This window comes from Stomoxys calcitrans, chromosome 3 (assembly GCF_963082655.1).
Source record: "Stomoxys calcitrans chromosome 3, idStoCalc2.1, whole genome shotgun sequence".
Classification (NCBI taxonomy): Eukaryota; Metazoa; Arthropoda; class Insecta; order Diptera; family Muscidae; genus Stomoxys; species Stomoxys calcitrans.
In genome coordinates, this window is record NC_081554.1 from 47,855,313 (window position 1) to 47,872,634 (window position 17,322).

Sequence of the window (17,322 nt, forward strand, 5' to 3'; positions counted from 1 at the left end):
CTTTATGTTTTTATCTGAAGGATTGGAGCACGCTCAAATCAAACAATTGCATGTGCTATTTTGATAAATGATTTTTTTGATATGTAAGTTTCATTCGTATCACACTATGTGTGAAACTTTAGTAAATGCAAAATTTTATATATCAGAAAACAAGCACATATAGTGTGATAGCACCTTAAGTAATAGTTTCCAGGGTATGCGTTGCTCACCAGCCTGTGAAGTTTGGATTAACGAATACGCCCTAGTGTTGTGCAATAATAAATACAAATCTATTCTCAATATGTCAGCCGAATACTGTGTCTAAGTGCTTGACCAATTTTCAGTGAGACTACTCTTTCCCAGCTTTCAAAATTGACACTTTGTCAAACAGAAAACAAAAATAGAAACAAATCTCTGTGCGAGAATGAAAAAGAGAGAGTAATACAACAAGTAATCAAGTGGTGAGTGAGAGAAAATTGTATAAAGTGAAAAGCGCAAAAAGAATCAAATACAAAACAAAACAAACAAAAAAAAATAAAACGTAACAACCGACTGACAGACAAAGCGGAGCTGCTAGCTCTCCTCAATCATCATGGCCGCATTAGTCTACTGTCTGTGCAGTGCACTGAATGATCTGTACGTGTTTACCAATGCCTACCAGCATTGTAATTGTGACTATAAAAGAACTCTAAAGTATCTCAGATACAGAAAGCGCATTCGACTGTTCTATCAGTATTTGCGTGAATTCCATTTGGATTATTACTGCAACAATAACAACAAGACAAAAGAAAAGAGGATAACGGCGGAGCCAACAACAACAAGCCATAGTGCCAAATTTAACACAAAACGCCAACTCACGCAACTGCATCATCAGCGGCAGGAGGAGGACCAGTTCGATTATAGTCCATTAAGTGCCACACAAAGAATGCAACGAGCCGGCATTGATTTTGCAGCCATAGAGGCTTCCGCAGAAGCCTTTGAGGCAATCGATTCTTTTGCCATAAAATCACAAGGTGCTAGCACCGAAGATTTCCTGCAAGCGGAACGAGTGGATGCAGAGTTTCGAGAGAATTACTACTTTCCCGATGAAATTGAAATAATAGAAGGCTTCGAGGATGATGTAAGCATTATATACAACTATACATACATATATTCATATCATAGTTTAATGACAGTTTTAATTTATTGGGCACTGTAATCTGGTGAAATGGTAAATTTAGTTCATCTTATCGATTGTTTAAGATTTTCCATTAGTGCCTTTTTCTGGTTTACTTCTATCTATGCGTATATGTGTGTGTGCGTGTTCGTCTTATTATATTTTGTTTTCTGTTTTCCATTTTTATCGCATTTATTATTTCGCACCCTGCTGCCACTCATCATGTGCCCATGTTGATGAGGGAGGTGAGAGAGCAGGCAAAGTCACCATATGATTCGTTGCTGCTCTCTGCTGTTAGTTTTGACATATCTCTTGTGTACTTTTCGTTGTTCTAAAATAATTTTTAGTAGTAGCGGATGGGTAAGCGTACTAAACATCCGACACTAACAAACAGTGAATAACCCCCCAATCAGCTGTTGAACGGTATCCAAAGAAACAGCTGTACGAGTTTTTCATGGTGGATGCTTTGTTTACATATTGCAAAGCTTTTGTGAGTACCAAATCCTATGTAGTATAATAGAGAGAGAGAGACAGAGTGTGAGAGTTTCATTTAAGTGGCAAGAGCACTAAATTTGATTGAAATTTGGGGTATTTCAATAAAAAGTAATGCGGCATTTGGTCTTAATCTACACAAGTGTTAACTAGACCAACATTTTGTAGGTAACAGTGGCCTAGAAAAGGGTTATTGCAGCTTAGGAAGTCATTTAAATGCAGAATTTCACACGAAAGTTTAACATTTGATGACATCAATGAAGTCAATATTTAATTTTTTTGTGTTAAAAAAAAGAAATGCTGGAGATTGCCATGTAGGCATATTTTTCTAATTCAAAGGTTGGCTTTGGGTTAGTCTCATGGCTGCACCGTCTGGGGCACTAAATAACATTTCGTGACTGCATGAGTGTTGGAGTCCTCAAGATATGATGTAATAAAAGGTGTCTAGGTCTTGACTTGATGGATCCTGAGATTCCATTCAATAAGAAGGGAGACACCCTAAATGGAGCTCGGGGAATGTAGTTACTGTTGTTGTAACCAAATTTCCATGTGGAGGTGGCGATCTCCTTCAAGTTCCTGTAGGTGAGCTCGTTCCGGTCAAAAGGAGAGATCAATGTGGCCATTGGTTATTTAAAGGCTCCAATAACTCGCCTTGTCATATCGAGCATCATAAGCACTCAGTACTTGAGCAAAAGCCGGTGCCACCCGACCTCTCACAGAGACTCTCCGCAGCGACTGCCGCTGCAGCTACTCCGTATGGAACATTCCACTATCCGCAACCTGTGGAAGCGTCCAGCAGCTTGCAGCTAAGCTTCTCGTGACAGCAAAGAACACCACACAGATCGGACCTCAAACTTCCAGCTTGTATTGTGCACACAGCTATCCCGATACAGCAGTCACCCAAAAGATTGCCCTCACCTGTTGACCATTCCATCCGCTAATGATCTAAAACGAACAATAATGCAGGTCCAAGAGCCTTTGCTAATTTTGCTAAGGACAGCTTTGTGATGGCGGTTGTTGATGAGGGATGATATGATAAAAGAAAAGAATAATATTGGAGCTATATCAAGCTATGGTCCGATTCGGACCATAATTGGATTGATTGTTGGAGACCATAGTAGAAGTCGTTGTGGAAAATTTCAGCCAATTCGAATAAAAATTGCGCACTTTAGGGGCTCAAGAAGTAAAGTAGGGGGATCGGTTTATATGTGAGCTGTATCAGGCTATAGACCGATTCAGACCATAATTGACATGTATGTTGAAGGTCATCAGAGAAGTCGTTGTACAAAATCGGATAACAATTGCGACCTCTAGAGGCTCAAGATCCCAGATCGATTTATATGGCAGCTATATCAAAACATGAATCGATATGGCCCATTTACATTCCCAAGCGACTTACACTAATAAGAAGTATTCGTGCAAAATTTCAAGCGGCTAGCTTTCCTCTTTCGAAAGTTAGCGTGCTTTTGACAGACAGACGGACGGACAGGGCTAGATCGACTTAAAATGTCATGAGGATCAAGAATATATATACTTTATGGGGTCTCAGAGGAATATTTCGAGGAGTTACAAACAGAATGACGAAATTAGTATACCCCCATCCTATGGTGGAGGGTATAAAAATTTTCTCTAAATTTCCAAGAAATTCTCTCCAAAGATAAAAGACAACAATTTAATAAAATTTCCTTTTATGATAAAATTAAAATTTGCATTTTTACTAAAGTCAAAATTTGATTGATAATTGATCCTTCTTAGTGTATATACCTCCTATAGCTTGATGTTATTTTATGATAACGAATATGACACTAACCTTTCCTACATCTCACGATAACCCACAATGCAATATATGTTAGACCTGTTTCCAGTTGATATCCTCCAACCCCATTAGTCATTATGTTTACCTGATTAGACAGTTACATTGTTTGTTGTCTGTAAAATTTAATCAGGGGTTTTCCATCATTAAGGCAGGGGTAACACGGACCATATCTTAATGACACGTTTTTAAGTGCTCTTAATTTATTTCGTACAATACATTTTCTTTGGAATTGTCATCACTCTCTGTTAAAGCTAATGTAAATATAGTACGTGCTTTGTTCACGAAAAGCTTTAAATTATTGCCATATTGTTTTTTTCACAATAATTCCCAATTATGAAAAAAAATCAAGAAAAATCCTCTCACATGCCCTGGACTGAATTAAGCCACGGCAAATGTGTGCGGTGATAGTATGCAAAGCAGATTTTCTGTTATGCAGTCTTCGAAATCTATGCTGATGTTCAGCGAATGGACAGTTTCCAACGAGGCTCTAAATAGAGTAGTGCGCCAAGCGTCTTGGCTATTGTTTAGGGACGGGAGATCGGTCTGTACGACTCCCCTTTGTTTTGGACCTTTCTAAGGTTCAGTAGTGGGATCACTCTGCCCATCTTCAAGATATCGAGTACTATAAGTGTTCAAAGACAAGTTAAGATCAGTTGTAAATTATTTCCAAATAGAGAAACATATTTTCGGCATACTAAATTTTCTATGAACATATTGCATAAGGAATGTAATCCCACAAATGGGAGTGGGATGATGTTGCCTACATAAAGAGCAAAAATGTTCCATATCGTACAGCATACCGAGTCTACTGTGTAGACAGCAGCACTTTAAGCCAGCTGCTATCACCGAATATTATGCATTGTTTGTTCGCATACTTTTCCAGTAACAATTTGCCGGTTAAAATTTGCAGGAGAGTGTGCATAGACTTGACTGTCTTTTTTGAACTAAATAGCTGGGTTTCATAAAACAGCTGTTCGATGCTGCAAATTTCTGCAGGAGGTTTTTTTCAGCTCTCAATTACCAAACTCTTAAAATTTTGCACGCTCTCACACATTCTAGCGCTCTCTTCTACTGGCAAGTTTACTACGCGATCTACTTCCAGTAACAATTTAGGCAAATGTGCACAAATTTTTGAGTACACGAACACACATGATAGGTCTGTTCGCAAACTTTGCCAGTAAAAGTTTGCTTGTAAAAATTTGCAGGATAGTATTTATTTGAATTAAACAGCTGACTTTCATAAAACAGCTATTCGATGCTGCAAATTTGTGCTGGGAAAGACGCTCCTGTAGAAATTTGCGAGCTGTCAATTACCAAACTCTCAAAATTTTGCTCGCTCTCACGCACTCTACCGCTCTCTACTGCTGCCAAATAAAGTATACGAACGACTTCCAGCAACAATTTGTGTAAATTTGCACAAATTTTTGAGTACACCAACATACTTAATATTTGGGTACACTGTGCGTAACTTCACGCGTAATACAGGTGATTGCCGCCATTAAAGCAAGTTTTGTTTGTTCGTTTGAAAATGCAAAAAGTGTAGCACTTTGAAGAGATTGTGATGACATTTGAAAATTTTTGCTACGTATATGTGTAATATTTTTTTCTAGAATCGAAATCGCCATTAGACTTTTATACACAAAAAAAAGTTGGCTCAAAATTTAAAATTTTTTCTTTATTGGTAGGATTTTACATTGAATCGAGCCAAAAAACCAAAACTTTAAAATAAAGATGGTAGAGATAGCATTTTTAATTTCCTATTTACTGGCGGCTATGACCATTCGTTTCAAATTCTGATCTCTGATAGATTTTTATTTTACCTTATAGAAGACTGTCCAATTATTATTTTTTGAAAAATACTTTTTATAAACTAAGAATCATAACCTAAAAAAATTAATCATTTAAACACGCTCCTATTTGTAAGGCTATTTTGCGTCTTTAACAACGGTTCACTTTTGCCTTAGGTTAGGTCAGTGGCAGTCTGCCATCAGACTCATTTCAATGTTTTCGTCGATTGTGATACCACAGTTACAGAAGAAAGAAGATGCCTTCTAGTTTCTACCGTTGAACCATCCCGATCGCTTTAAAAAACCAAATAACTTGCGAATGTTCACATTGCCTAAATCAGACAGGTTCTCAAAGAAATGAGAACCTAAAGTAGAACTCTTTCTAACCGCTAGTGCTGGACATAAACACAGAAGGTGTTCTATAGTCTCTTCTTCCTCGATGTCCCTACAGCTTCTGCAAAAGTCGTTGCTGGCAACCTTCTGTCTGTCAGCATGTTTTCCGATTAGACAGTGACCTGTCATGACGGACACAATGACTGAGACGTCTGTTCTAGCCAATGACAGCAAAGCAGTAGACCAATTCAAGTCTATATGAGGCCACATAGTTTTGGAATGCTCATAGCCCGCTCTTTGTGACCATCTATCATTCGTTGTCCTTCGGGCCTGGTCCTGAAAACTAAGCTTACATGTCGCTAAAGGCATACCCACAGATTCCAATATCCCTGGAGTGTGTAAGGTAGTTCCTAGTCTCGCAAGCTCGTCTGCTTAAGAATTCCCTGGGATATTTCTGTGGCCCGGCACCCAGAACAGGTGAATTTTGAACTGCTCAGCCATCTCGTTGAGATATCTGCGGCAGTCGAGGGCTGTTTTTGTGTTCAGAAATACGTTCTCCAGGGATTTAATGGCTGCCTGACTGTCTGAGAAGATATTTATGCTAATCGTCGCAATGACATTATATCTTAGCCATTCCACCACTTCCATAGTTGCAAGGATTTCTGCTTGATACACACTACAGTGGTCGGGTAACCTCTTCGATATGATCAGTTCTAGATCTTTAGTTTGAAACCATCCGTATAGAAGTCTATGCACAAACTGCCTGGAACATCGGGTATTGTATCAAGGAGAACGCTCCCTTAACCTCACGGTAGTGGTCGCTGCAATTTGGGTAGCCACAATATCCAGAGGCATAAGACTTAGCATTAAATTCAGTGCATCAAATGGTGTCGTCCTCAGTGCGGCTGTGATGCACAAACAAACCATCCTTTGGATCCGGTTAAGAGAGCCATTGGCAAAAGTTGGGGATTTAGACCGCGTGGCATGCATTGGGTATATACTGTGTCATGCATTGGGTATATACTACACACCTATTATGCTATATGGTGTTGCGGTCTGGTGAACTGTGCTTCAAAAATCCTATTACTTCTCAATACTTAACCGGATCCAAAGGATGGTGAGGAAAACACCACTTGTTCCTTGTCCCAAGGAAAATTTCCTAACTTACAACGCTATTTTGACCTTCATTTTAGATTTTTTTCTTTAGTAATAAGAAGCAAAGTTGAGATTTATTAACCTTACATTTAAAATTTAAAAAAATCCTTAACATGATGGAAGAAAATCTCTGATCATTGAGCTCGTCTCGAAGGAGAAATAAACAAAAATTGTGAAATTCGCCCTAACAGGCAAAATACTTAAAAAGGGAAATATTTTTTACCAAAGGGACTGTTTCCTTAAATAGTTGGAAAATTCATCATCTTTAAATTAAGTTTGCTAAGCTTTGGCTCGAATCTTTAAATTTCAGATTCCCATTCTGAAGGTTTGAAATCGCTCAACTATACCAGCAGTTTTGCCCAATCCCGAGTATGCGAAGCTATTCTCTAATCTGGCAATATTGCTCTCGCCTTGCATGCTCTCTTTGCTACTGTTAAAGATTAAAAAAGCTCTCTGTGGATTTGAGACATTCAATAGATATTTTATGCATGTTAAATTGATTAACTTTGTTTTGCCCCATAGTGAACATTGGTGTAAGTGAGCAAATGTGTGTGTGTGAGAGAGAGAGAGAGAGAGAGAGAGGGGGAACGATGAGAAACAGCCAGACAAACTATTATTTGGTGTTGAGCTTTAATTCTGCTGCAAGGGGTTTTCTAACACGATTTTCAACATTCACTCTAGTCGCGCGTAACATTACAACGAAAGAAATCAATTCAGCCGCAGCTGTGTCGTTTGTGACCATATGAAAAAGGAATAAAAATCGTGGTTTTCTGGGGCATATAACAAACATCAAGTGAAACGTGATTTATAAACGAAAAACAGAGGAGGGGAACATTAAGAAAAAAAAAGAGGCAGAAAACAAAATTCAAGGAACATCGTCAGTTAAGGAAATGACAAAAGTTTTAGTTGATTTCTTAATGCAAAGATTCATAACGAACAATAACAAAGAGCAGAGGAGAACCTTTTCCACAACAACAGCAAGTCAACAAATAAAATGAAATTCGGAAAATTTTAAGAATTTTTGTGTTGTTTAACATAAAAACCCGTGTCTGTGAATAAATGACGCTGCCAGCGCGACGGTTGTTTTGAGATAAGAGAAGGGGAGCAAGTAGTAATCAGCCGACCGACCGACCGACCACCACCGTCATCATCATCATCATCTGCCAGAAACCGAAAACTAACCAACGTACCAACAGAAAAAGGAAGCGAAATAAAATGTTGAAAGAAAATCGATTTTGTAATGCTTAACCAAATGAAACCAACATTTCATGAAACAACAAAATAAGAAAATCGCCACTGTGATGTTGAAATAAATTTTTTAAAAGATTTTATGTGAAAAGAAAACGACAAGTTAAAAAAAAGCTAAAGAAAAATCTCAAAATTTAAATAGTAGAAAAAGTTTTAAGCAACTCATGTAAACGGAAATCTCAATACTAGATTAAAAAAAAAATAATCTAAAAAAAAATCAACTAAATATAGAAAGATTAAAAACCCATTTTTGTTTTAAATAACAACAAGACACTTGCACTTTGCTGTGATTCACTAGCTTTTGCTGTCGGTCATCTGTCATGCGGTTTTTTTCCTCCAATATATTTTATAAGAAACAAGTTTTCGTGTTTTGAAACGCCAGACTGTCTTACAAATGCTAAATCTATCAATACTCTTATTTTAATGTTTTAATGCAACTACCATAAGCGATAAAAGCCAGTAATAAAAAAAATGAAATAACGACAACAAAAGCATCAACAAAACTAAATTGCCTTCAATAACTGATTATTCATTCAGACTACACCACACTACACTTGGAGATTTTTAATAAAACAACAAACGTTCGACCTTTTGTGCATACAGCATACAAATTTTAATGAGAACCATATAAGAAGCAACAACAACAAAAACAAATATTTTCGGTTAAGTAATAAAAACAAAAAAAACATCCCATTAATTGGGTATTACTCATACGCCTGCAGTGACAGCAAGTATCCTCAATTGTCTCTCAACCAACCAAGCACTCACCACTATCCCGGGTGACATCTTCCCTCTCCAAAAGCATTAACTACCTACTGACTTCATCATCAGCATCGGCATCACCATATTACCGCACTGCGCTGCCTATAACTCTCCATATTTGAGAAGTTGTTTTGACCAAAAACAATTTCACTACTCGTACATTCACTGCGAATTCACTCACTCTTCTTAGCTCTCTCTCTCTCTCTTCTCCCCCCACAACTCCGTCAACACTTAACGACCCCAAAAAGTTGGCTGTGTGTTTGTAGTAAACTTTTTTAATTTGACTGTTCGGTTTGTTTATCTTTACTTCGACCACGTTTGCAACGTTTGCTCCATCAATACATGAGTGTTTTGAATTGTGCGGATATACTGCGTAAAGCCTTTTGCTGTTGTAGATCAAAACAAAAGGCCACTCAGAATGAGGTAAGTGCAGTTCAGTTCAGTTCACAAAGACTGACAAGTTAGTAAATATGATATCTTTATAAGTATTAATTTAGCACTGCTGGGCCTACTTTGAAGGGCCAAACTGCTGTAGAAAGAAACCACTTGAAAGATACAAATTTTATTAACAAATATTTGCACCACCACAAGCTACTTAGGTTAGGCTGAAAAGAGGGTGCAGATATTAATCCGCCCCATGTCACTATGGACATACACCTAAGCCAGTAATCGGCTTGTTGTGCTCTCTAAAATCTATAAAGTAACCAAAAAAAAAAGGAAAATTTTAAGTTAGGAATTCCGTGCTACTTACAAAATCCTTAATTTTTTTTCAATGCCACTCCCCTAAGTTGGTTCATATCTGGTATTGTGTCTCCACCTAAGTGCCGGTATCTGTTAGACGCGAAAGCCGGGCAATGACAAAGGAAATACTCCAACGTCTCATCGTCTTTCCTACATGCCCTACACATGCCATCACTTGCCGAACCGATTTTACATAAGTGAGCTCGTGGCTCTATGTGTCCCGTTATGATTCCAAAGCTATACTGACCTCCTTCTTGCTTCCTTTCAGTAATAGCCTCGTCTTCTCACGATCTGGATCCCCCCATAGAATTTTCGCCGACCTACCGATCGTTTCGCTGTTCCACAATGTTGCTCCTCTGGCCTTCACCGCCAAATGAAAGGGCAGACTATTTGGCGGTGAAGGCCAGAGGACTGCCGTCAATAAACTTGGTTAACCCGAAGCCTTTCGGGTCGACGCAGTCCGAATTAAGGGAATGGGCGACGTATGCACATGCAACATTGTGGAATAGCGAAATGGTCGGTAGGACGGCCAAAATCCTTTGAGGGGATCCAGATCGTGTGAAGACGAGGCTATTACTGAAAGCAAGCAAGTAGGTCAGTATAGCTTCTTGCTACTTAAGTAGACATTTAGATCAATATAAACCATATTGGGTAAGAAATAATTGAAAAGAATCTGACACGAATGTCGTGTTTAACGCAGATGCCTGCCATCACGGCCCAAACCTGCAAGGCCCAAGGGTGAATACAATGCGTCTACTAACGCCCCCACATATGAGTTCCAATTTGATCCCACGTATGTGGACATGTTCACCTCCTTGGTTAGAAGCATAGCACTAACTCCTTCCGATCTATGGGTCACGGCACCCGGTTGAAAACGCAACTCCACGCCGATTTTATGCTGTACCCGCGATTTGGGTACAAACCACAGCCACCATGTTGCTACCCACTGGGGCCTCAACATTGCCAGGCTGGAAACGAAGTTCCAGGGGCTCCTAACACCCGTGGTACCAGATTAAAGTTTCCGGTCAGTCTTCGTAGCCTTAAAAGTCTACTGCTAGTTGAACCCCAAACAGTTCCGGACTGGTCACCTGGAAGAAATTAATCGCCCTAAGCCGACCTTAAGCCAGCATACAAAAGTATGCACCAAAAAAAAACTTACATCAGGACAATATACATAAACAGGACACGGCAGGCCTCACGGGCTACGCCACACATATCTGCTTCAACATGGGACTCACAATCAATGCGGCTGCCCTCACGGATGACCGAACACAACCACAAAAGCTACGGGAACCAACGATGGGCAAACGCCACTGCATTAACATGGGCAAGGCAGATGCCAGGCCCCGTCATGCGCAGCACCAAATCACTCGGTCGCGCCAGTATAGCAACACCTCGTTATGGATAACTAGCGTGTATTCAAGCCTCCACTAAGTCTTGTCAGTCTTCTAAGAAATACTTCCCGGAAAAAGGTGGCCAGCCTTGCAACAGTCGTCTCGTATTCAAGGGGCCCTACTGAAATCCCACACCGCCTCCCTAATCCACATCGCGCCTAAATCTCCAATGTCTGCATAGTACGGGAATTCCGTCAGTACCTGCCTCCAGTCGCTCAGATCAGTCGCGGACAAATTCCTCTGATGCAAAAATGCATTAAAGGAACCATGTCCCGTCAGTATGAAGCCCAGACTTAGGCCAAAGCCAAAGTCCGGGAGGTCTCGTACGAACGTCGCGTCACGAATAAATTCGTAAGACACCCGACCATAGTCAATGTTCGGTCATCTAGTTTTACACCTATCATCAAGACGCTCCAAAAGGAGTGTTTAATCATTTGACTAGTTACTCGGACACATCAGAGTTATAGAGACTGTTCGAAGAACTTGACAAATTTTACCCTAGATGGAGGGTTATAAGAATCGGCCTAGACGAAACTGTATCTCAAATATTTCTTAATAGCAACGAGTTATACTCATATCTTATGCTTCCTATGTCAAATTTGTTTTATAGTAGGTATTTAGGATTGCCACTTATTTTTCCAATGATCTTTAAAGTATTGGCATGGTTTTCACGTCTAATTGTAGCAACAGTTGCTTCAATTGGCAAGTTTTAAAAATGCTACATGGTCATGACCTCTTTTAGTTGTTTTACTCTCATTATGGGCAAGGTTTTAGTACTCACGTCATAGTGTCGCAATTAACATGAAATTTATATTCTTTGCCAAATATGGGTTTGGCAAAGTGTATTTTTGTTACCAATTCAGTCAATGATACGAGTTATATTTCTTTAGCCTAAATTTTATTTAGCATTGCTATGGCAATGGCCCTTGGCTGGAAAACATACGCCCAAACACCCATATCTATTACAATGCATACACCGAGACTTTGTCATCATTTACGTCCTACTTTAAGCTGCAAAAAAAAAAAACTTTCAAAGAAAACCAAAATAGATACTCTCATTCTCATATTAAAGTAGATGGAAAATAATGAAGAAAATCCATTTTCATCTTTGTTACTTTTTTTCCATTGGCTTTTGTCATTGTTGCCATGTTAACAGGACCACACTACCGCATAACATCGCATAGTCTCTCCTCGCCGCTAACGACTATCAGTCTTCCTAAGCCATTTGCTGGCGCACATAACTACGGCAGTGTGTCCTTTAGCAGCACAACAAATTGGAATCAAGGACATTACGGAGGAACAAAAGCTTAACAACAAACTGTATGGGAGGAAGATGATATAAATTAAAGACCTCGTTTGTCATCAAATCATTGTTAAGCTCAAAAGAAAATGTACCGCAATGGACCTTTTTGGTATCTGTTGAATATGCTCGATTCAGCAACATCATGTAAAAAAAAATTAATTAAGTGGCTTCTTAAAGGGCCGATAAGTTAATTAAAGCTGTTAATGGTATTGCAATGTCGTAACATATTAATGAACTTCTGAATCTGAGTCTCTGGCTACATTGAATCATCATAATAAATATTTTATTATATTGGGGTGTACCTTAACCCATTAAGGACGAAAGGATAGAAAAATATCAAAAAATAGAGCTGTCTTAGAAAAATTTTGGATCGGGTTGGGAAAGAGGGAACCTAATGAAATTTGGATTGACTTAACGTAGAGTGTATATTGTTAAAAAAAAATTCCCTTCATATAAGGCCATCTTTTGGAAGGCAATTGACTTGTCAAAAGTCGGCAATTTTTATACCCACCACCGAAGGATGGGGATTTATTAATTTTGTCATTCTGTGTGCCACACATCGAAATATCCATTTCCCACCCTATTGCAAATTGCAAAATTTGCCCATCAACATCCCACAAAGGAACAGGGGCAACTTCCCACATATCAATGAGTGCAGTCCGATTCAAGTTTAAGCTCAATGATAAGGGGCCTCCTTTTTATAGCCGAGTCCGAACGGCGTGCCGCAGTGCGACACCTCCTTGGAGAGAAGTTTTACATGGCATAGTACCTCACAAATGTTGCCAGCATTAGAAGGGGAAAACCACTGCTGAAAATTTTTTCTGATGGTCTCGCCAGGATTCGAACCCAGGCGTTCAGCGTCATAGGCGGATATGCTAATCTCTGCGCTACGGAAAAAAGAGACTAAAACGATCTTGCCATGTCCGTCCGTCTGTCTGTTGAAATCACGCAACAGTCTTCAAAAATAGAGATATTCAGCTGAAACTTTGCACAGATTCTTTTTTTGTCCATAAGCAGGTTAAGTTCGAAGATGGGCTATATCGGACTATATCTTGATATAGCCCGCATATACACCGCTTCGCCAATTTAGGGTCTTAGGTCCATAAAAGCCACATTTATTATCCGATTTTACTAAAATTTGGTACAATGAGTTGTGTCCAATCGACATCCTTCTTCAATTTGGCCCAGATCAGTTCAGATTTGGATATAGCTGCCATATAGACCGATCTCTCCATTTAAGGTTTTGGGCCCATAAAAGGCGCTTTTATTGACCGATTTTGCCAAAACTTAGGACAGTGAGTTAAGTTAGGCCCGTCGACATCTTTCTGCAATATGGCCCAGATCGGTCCAGATTTGGATATAGCTGCCATATAGACCGATATCTCGATGTAGGGTTTTGGGCTCATAAAAGGCGCAATTATTGACCGATTTTGCCAAAATTTGGGACAGTGAGTTAAGTTAGGCCCGTCGACATCTTTCTGCAATATGGCCCAGATCGGTCCATATTTGGATATAGCTGCCATATAGACCGATCTTTCGATGTAGGTTTTAGGCTCATAAAAGGCGCAATTAATGACCGATTTTGCCAAAATTTGGAAAAGTGAGTTGTGCAAGGCCCTTCGACATTCCTCCTCCCTTTGGCTCAGATCGGTCCAGATTTTAGCCTAACCTAAACTTGTGTTAAGTTCGCCCGTATTGAATTTTCTATACCCTCCACCATGGATTACCAGTTTTTTTTTTTTTTTTTTTTGAGAACAAATTTATATTGTAGATCGATCTTATCAACGGTTAAGACTGAATTTCCCACTACTTCATATATAATACACGTATGACACATAGAAGCCTCTTGAACGTTGCACAGACGATAAGATACGGCTAGAGTCATAACAAAATCTTTAACAATATTTAAAAATGATTTAACAAGAAAAAATGTTGGCAAATGCACCAATTGTTTGCCGTAAATATAAATATATTTTTTTACCCTCCACCATAGCATGGGGGTATACTAATTTCGTCATTCTGGTTGTAACACCTCAAAATATGCGTCTAAGACCCCATAAATAATATATATCTATTCTTGATCTTCAAGACATTTTAAGTCGATCTAGCCATGTCCGTCCGTCTGTCGAAAGCACGCTAACTTTCGAATGAGTAAAGCTAGGCGCTTGAAAATTTCCACAAATACTGCCATATAAACCGATCTTGGATATTGACTTCTTGAGGGCGCAATTCTCGTCCGATTTGACTGAACTTTTGCACGTAGTGTTTTGGTATCACTTCCAACATCTGTGCTAAGTATAGTTCAAATTGGTTCATAACCGGATATAGCTGCCATATAAACCGATTTTGGGTCTTGACTTCTTGAGCTTCTAGAGGGCGCAATTCTTATCCGGTTTGGCTGAAATTTTGCATGAGGTGTTTTGTTATGACTTACAACAACTGTGCTCAGTATGGCGCAAATTGGTACATAACCTGATATAGCTGCCATATAAACCGCTCTGGGATCTTGTTTTTTTTTATAAGTTAGTGAATTTGTTTGTAACATCCAGAAGGAACAGAGATAGACCCATTGATAAGTATACCAATCGACTCAGAATCACTTTCTGATTCGATTTAGCTATGTCCGTCTGTCCACGTTAATTTGTGTACAAACTGCAGGTTGCAATTTTCAGCCGATCTTCTTCAAATTTGGTACATGCATGTTTTTCGGCCTAGATATGAAGCCTATTGGAATTGAAAAAAATTGGTTCAGATTAAGATATAGCTTTCACATATATGGTTGTCCGATTTGCAGTAATAATGTGATGAAATAGTCATTTGTTAACCGATTCTCCCGAAATTTGCCAGGAAGGAGTTTATCTTGACTCTCGACATTACCTGTGAATTTTATAGAAATCGGTACAGATTAAGATATAGCTCTCATATATATATATATGTCGCCCGATTTTCACTCCTACAGCCACTGCAAGCGCAATTATTGACCAATTTTGCCAAAATGTTGTACAACGCTTTCCTCGACGACTTCCACAATATCCAGAAAATTTGGTCGAAATCGGTTTAGATTTAGATATAGCTCCAATATATATGTTCGTCCGATTTACAATAATAATGCAATAAAATAGTCATTTGTTAATTGATTCTCTCGAAATTAAGCAGGAAGGATTTTGTCTTGACATTACTGGTGAATTTCATAGAAATCGGTTCAGATTTAGATATAGCTCTCATATATATATGTCGCCCTATTTTCAATTCTAAAGCCACTGCAAGCGCATTTATTAACCAATCTTCCCAAAATTTTGTACAACGCCCTCCGCGACGACTTCCACAATATCCGGTTTAGATTTAGATATAGCTCCCATATATATGTTCGTCCGATTTGCAGTAATAATGCAATAAAATAGTCATTTGTCAACCGATTCTCTCGAAATTTGGTAGGAAAGAGTTTATCTTGACTCTCGAAATTACCTGTGAATTTCATAGAAATCGGTACAGATTAAGATATAGCTCTCATATATATATATATATATATATATATATATATATATATATATATATATATATATATATATATATATATATATATATATATATATATATATCTATATATATATCGCCCAATTTTCACTCCTACAGCCACTGCAAGCGCATTTATAGACCAATCTTCCCAAAACTTTGTGCAATGCCTTCCTCGACGACATCCATCTATAACGTTTGTTCGAAATCGGTTCAGATTTAGACATAGCTCCCATATATATGTTCGTCCGATTTTGAGAAATATTGCAATAAAGTGATCATTTGTCAACCGATTTTCTCGAAATCTAGCAGCAAGGATTTTCTAATGACTCCTGGAGAATTTCATAGACACAGGCCCAGATTTATATATAGCTGCCATATATGTATATCGCCTGATTATCACTTTAAGAACCACTGCAACCGCATTTATTGACCAATATTGCCGAAATTGGGCATAACGCTTTCCTAGATGCCTACCACAATACCTAAGAAGTTTGGTCAAAGTCGGTTCAGATTTAGATATATAGCTCCTATATATATGTTCGTCAGATTTTGGGAAATTTGCAAGTATGTTACCAATTGTCAACCGTATGTATTAAGGTTTGAACATAATTGCCCGAAATTTGAAGCGGATTGTTTAATAACTCATCTGAAAACATCCGCCGAGGTCCATCAAAATTGGTTCGGAATTATATATAGCTCCCACTTTGTACCTATAGGGTAGGTGTAGGGTATTATAAAGGCAGCGCCGTCCGACTTTTGCTTTTCCTTACGGTTTTGTTTTTTTTTTTTTTGCCAAAATTTTACCTGTACGCCCTAACAGTTTTTTTTTAATATGCAAATATTTAGATTTATTCCCTCGTTGCTTAATTATGGTGTTCTTTTTTATTATCTCTCTCAAAATCAATACTGATAAATGTTCAACAGACTTTTATTTGAACACTTATTAAATAGGTAATTGTGCCGAATATTATCGCAAAGAAATTTTGGCAAGGCCGCTTATCATTCTACGCTTGTTCTTTGGGTGTGTTTTAGCAAGGAAATGAGCAATACCCCCATTTGTAAATAAAAATCCTTTTTGGTTCCATAACACCTTGACTTGACTTTCATTGCAGTGGAAAGCAGTGTTGTTTATTGTTTGTGTCAGGTACTAAATGTGTTGCATGCAAGTCTCAATGATTGTGAGCTGAATTGTAGTTGTGTATGTTGGAAATGTTAATAAATTAATTTGTTGTTAATTAAACAAAGTCAAAATGTTATAGTAATGACGTTAGAGCTAATAAAGCAATGCTTCTTTCAATGAATATCTAGATGTAGAGGGTAATCCAAAAGTAAGTTTACGAGTATTAAAACTTTTGATACCCACCACTATGGATATATTTATTAGCAAAAATTATTACAACACTACTATATCCATATTAATATTCAAATATAGTCCGATCTTAATCATATTTGGTTCAGTTGCCGAGAAGTTCTATACAAGTAACAGTTCGAATTTTCAGCAAAATACGGTTATAAGTGCGCCATGTATGTGTTTAAGCCCTAATTCGGATAATGGATCTACATAACAGCTATATCTAAATATGGTTCGATCTGGACTCCATTTGGATGTCGGGAGTCTTAAAGCAGCTCACTGTTTCAAA

The 17,322-nt window shown here is 38.4% G+C and overlaps 1 protein-coding gene and 1 long non-coding RNA gene across 6 annotated transcripts in view; one reads left to right on the top strand and one right to left on the bottom strand.

Annotated features, from left to right (window-relative positions):
• The window catches only part of LOC106082765 (uncharacterized), a 95,193-nt gene that overhangs the window by 48,025 nt on the left and 29,846 nt on the right, over positions 1-17,322 (bottom strand). The gene's annotated exons all lie outside the window — the stretch shown is intronic.
• Positions 1-17,322, top strand: part of LOC106082761 (galectin-4) — a 53,275-nt gene that overhangs the window by 24,474 nt on the left and 11,479 nt on the right. The window contains exon 2 of one of the 5 annotated variants that reach the window (XM_013245485.2): positions 343-1,099. The exons of 2 other annotated variants lie outside the window; for them this stretch is intronic. In XM_013245485.2, the coding sequence (XP_013100939.2) occupies positions 572-1,099 (528 nt within the window). In that variant the 5' untranslated portion in view covers positions 343-571. Of the gene's footprint in view, positions 1-323; positions 1,100-7,327; positions 9,152-17,322 lie in introns of those variants that run through there. 2 more of the 5 variants (XM_013245486.2, XM_013245489.2) reach the window with 2 other exon arrangements.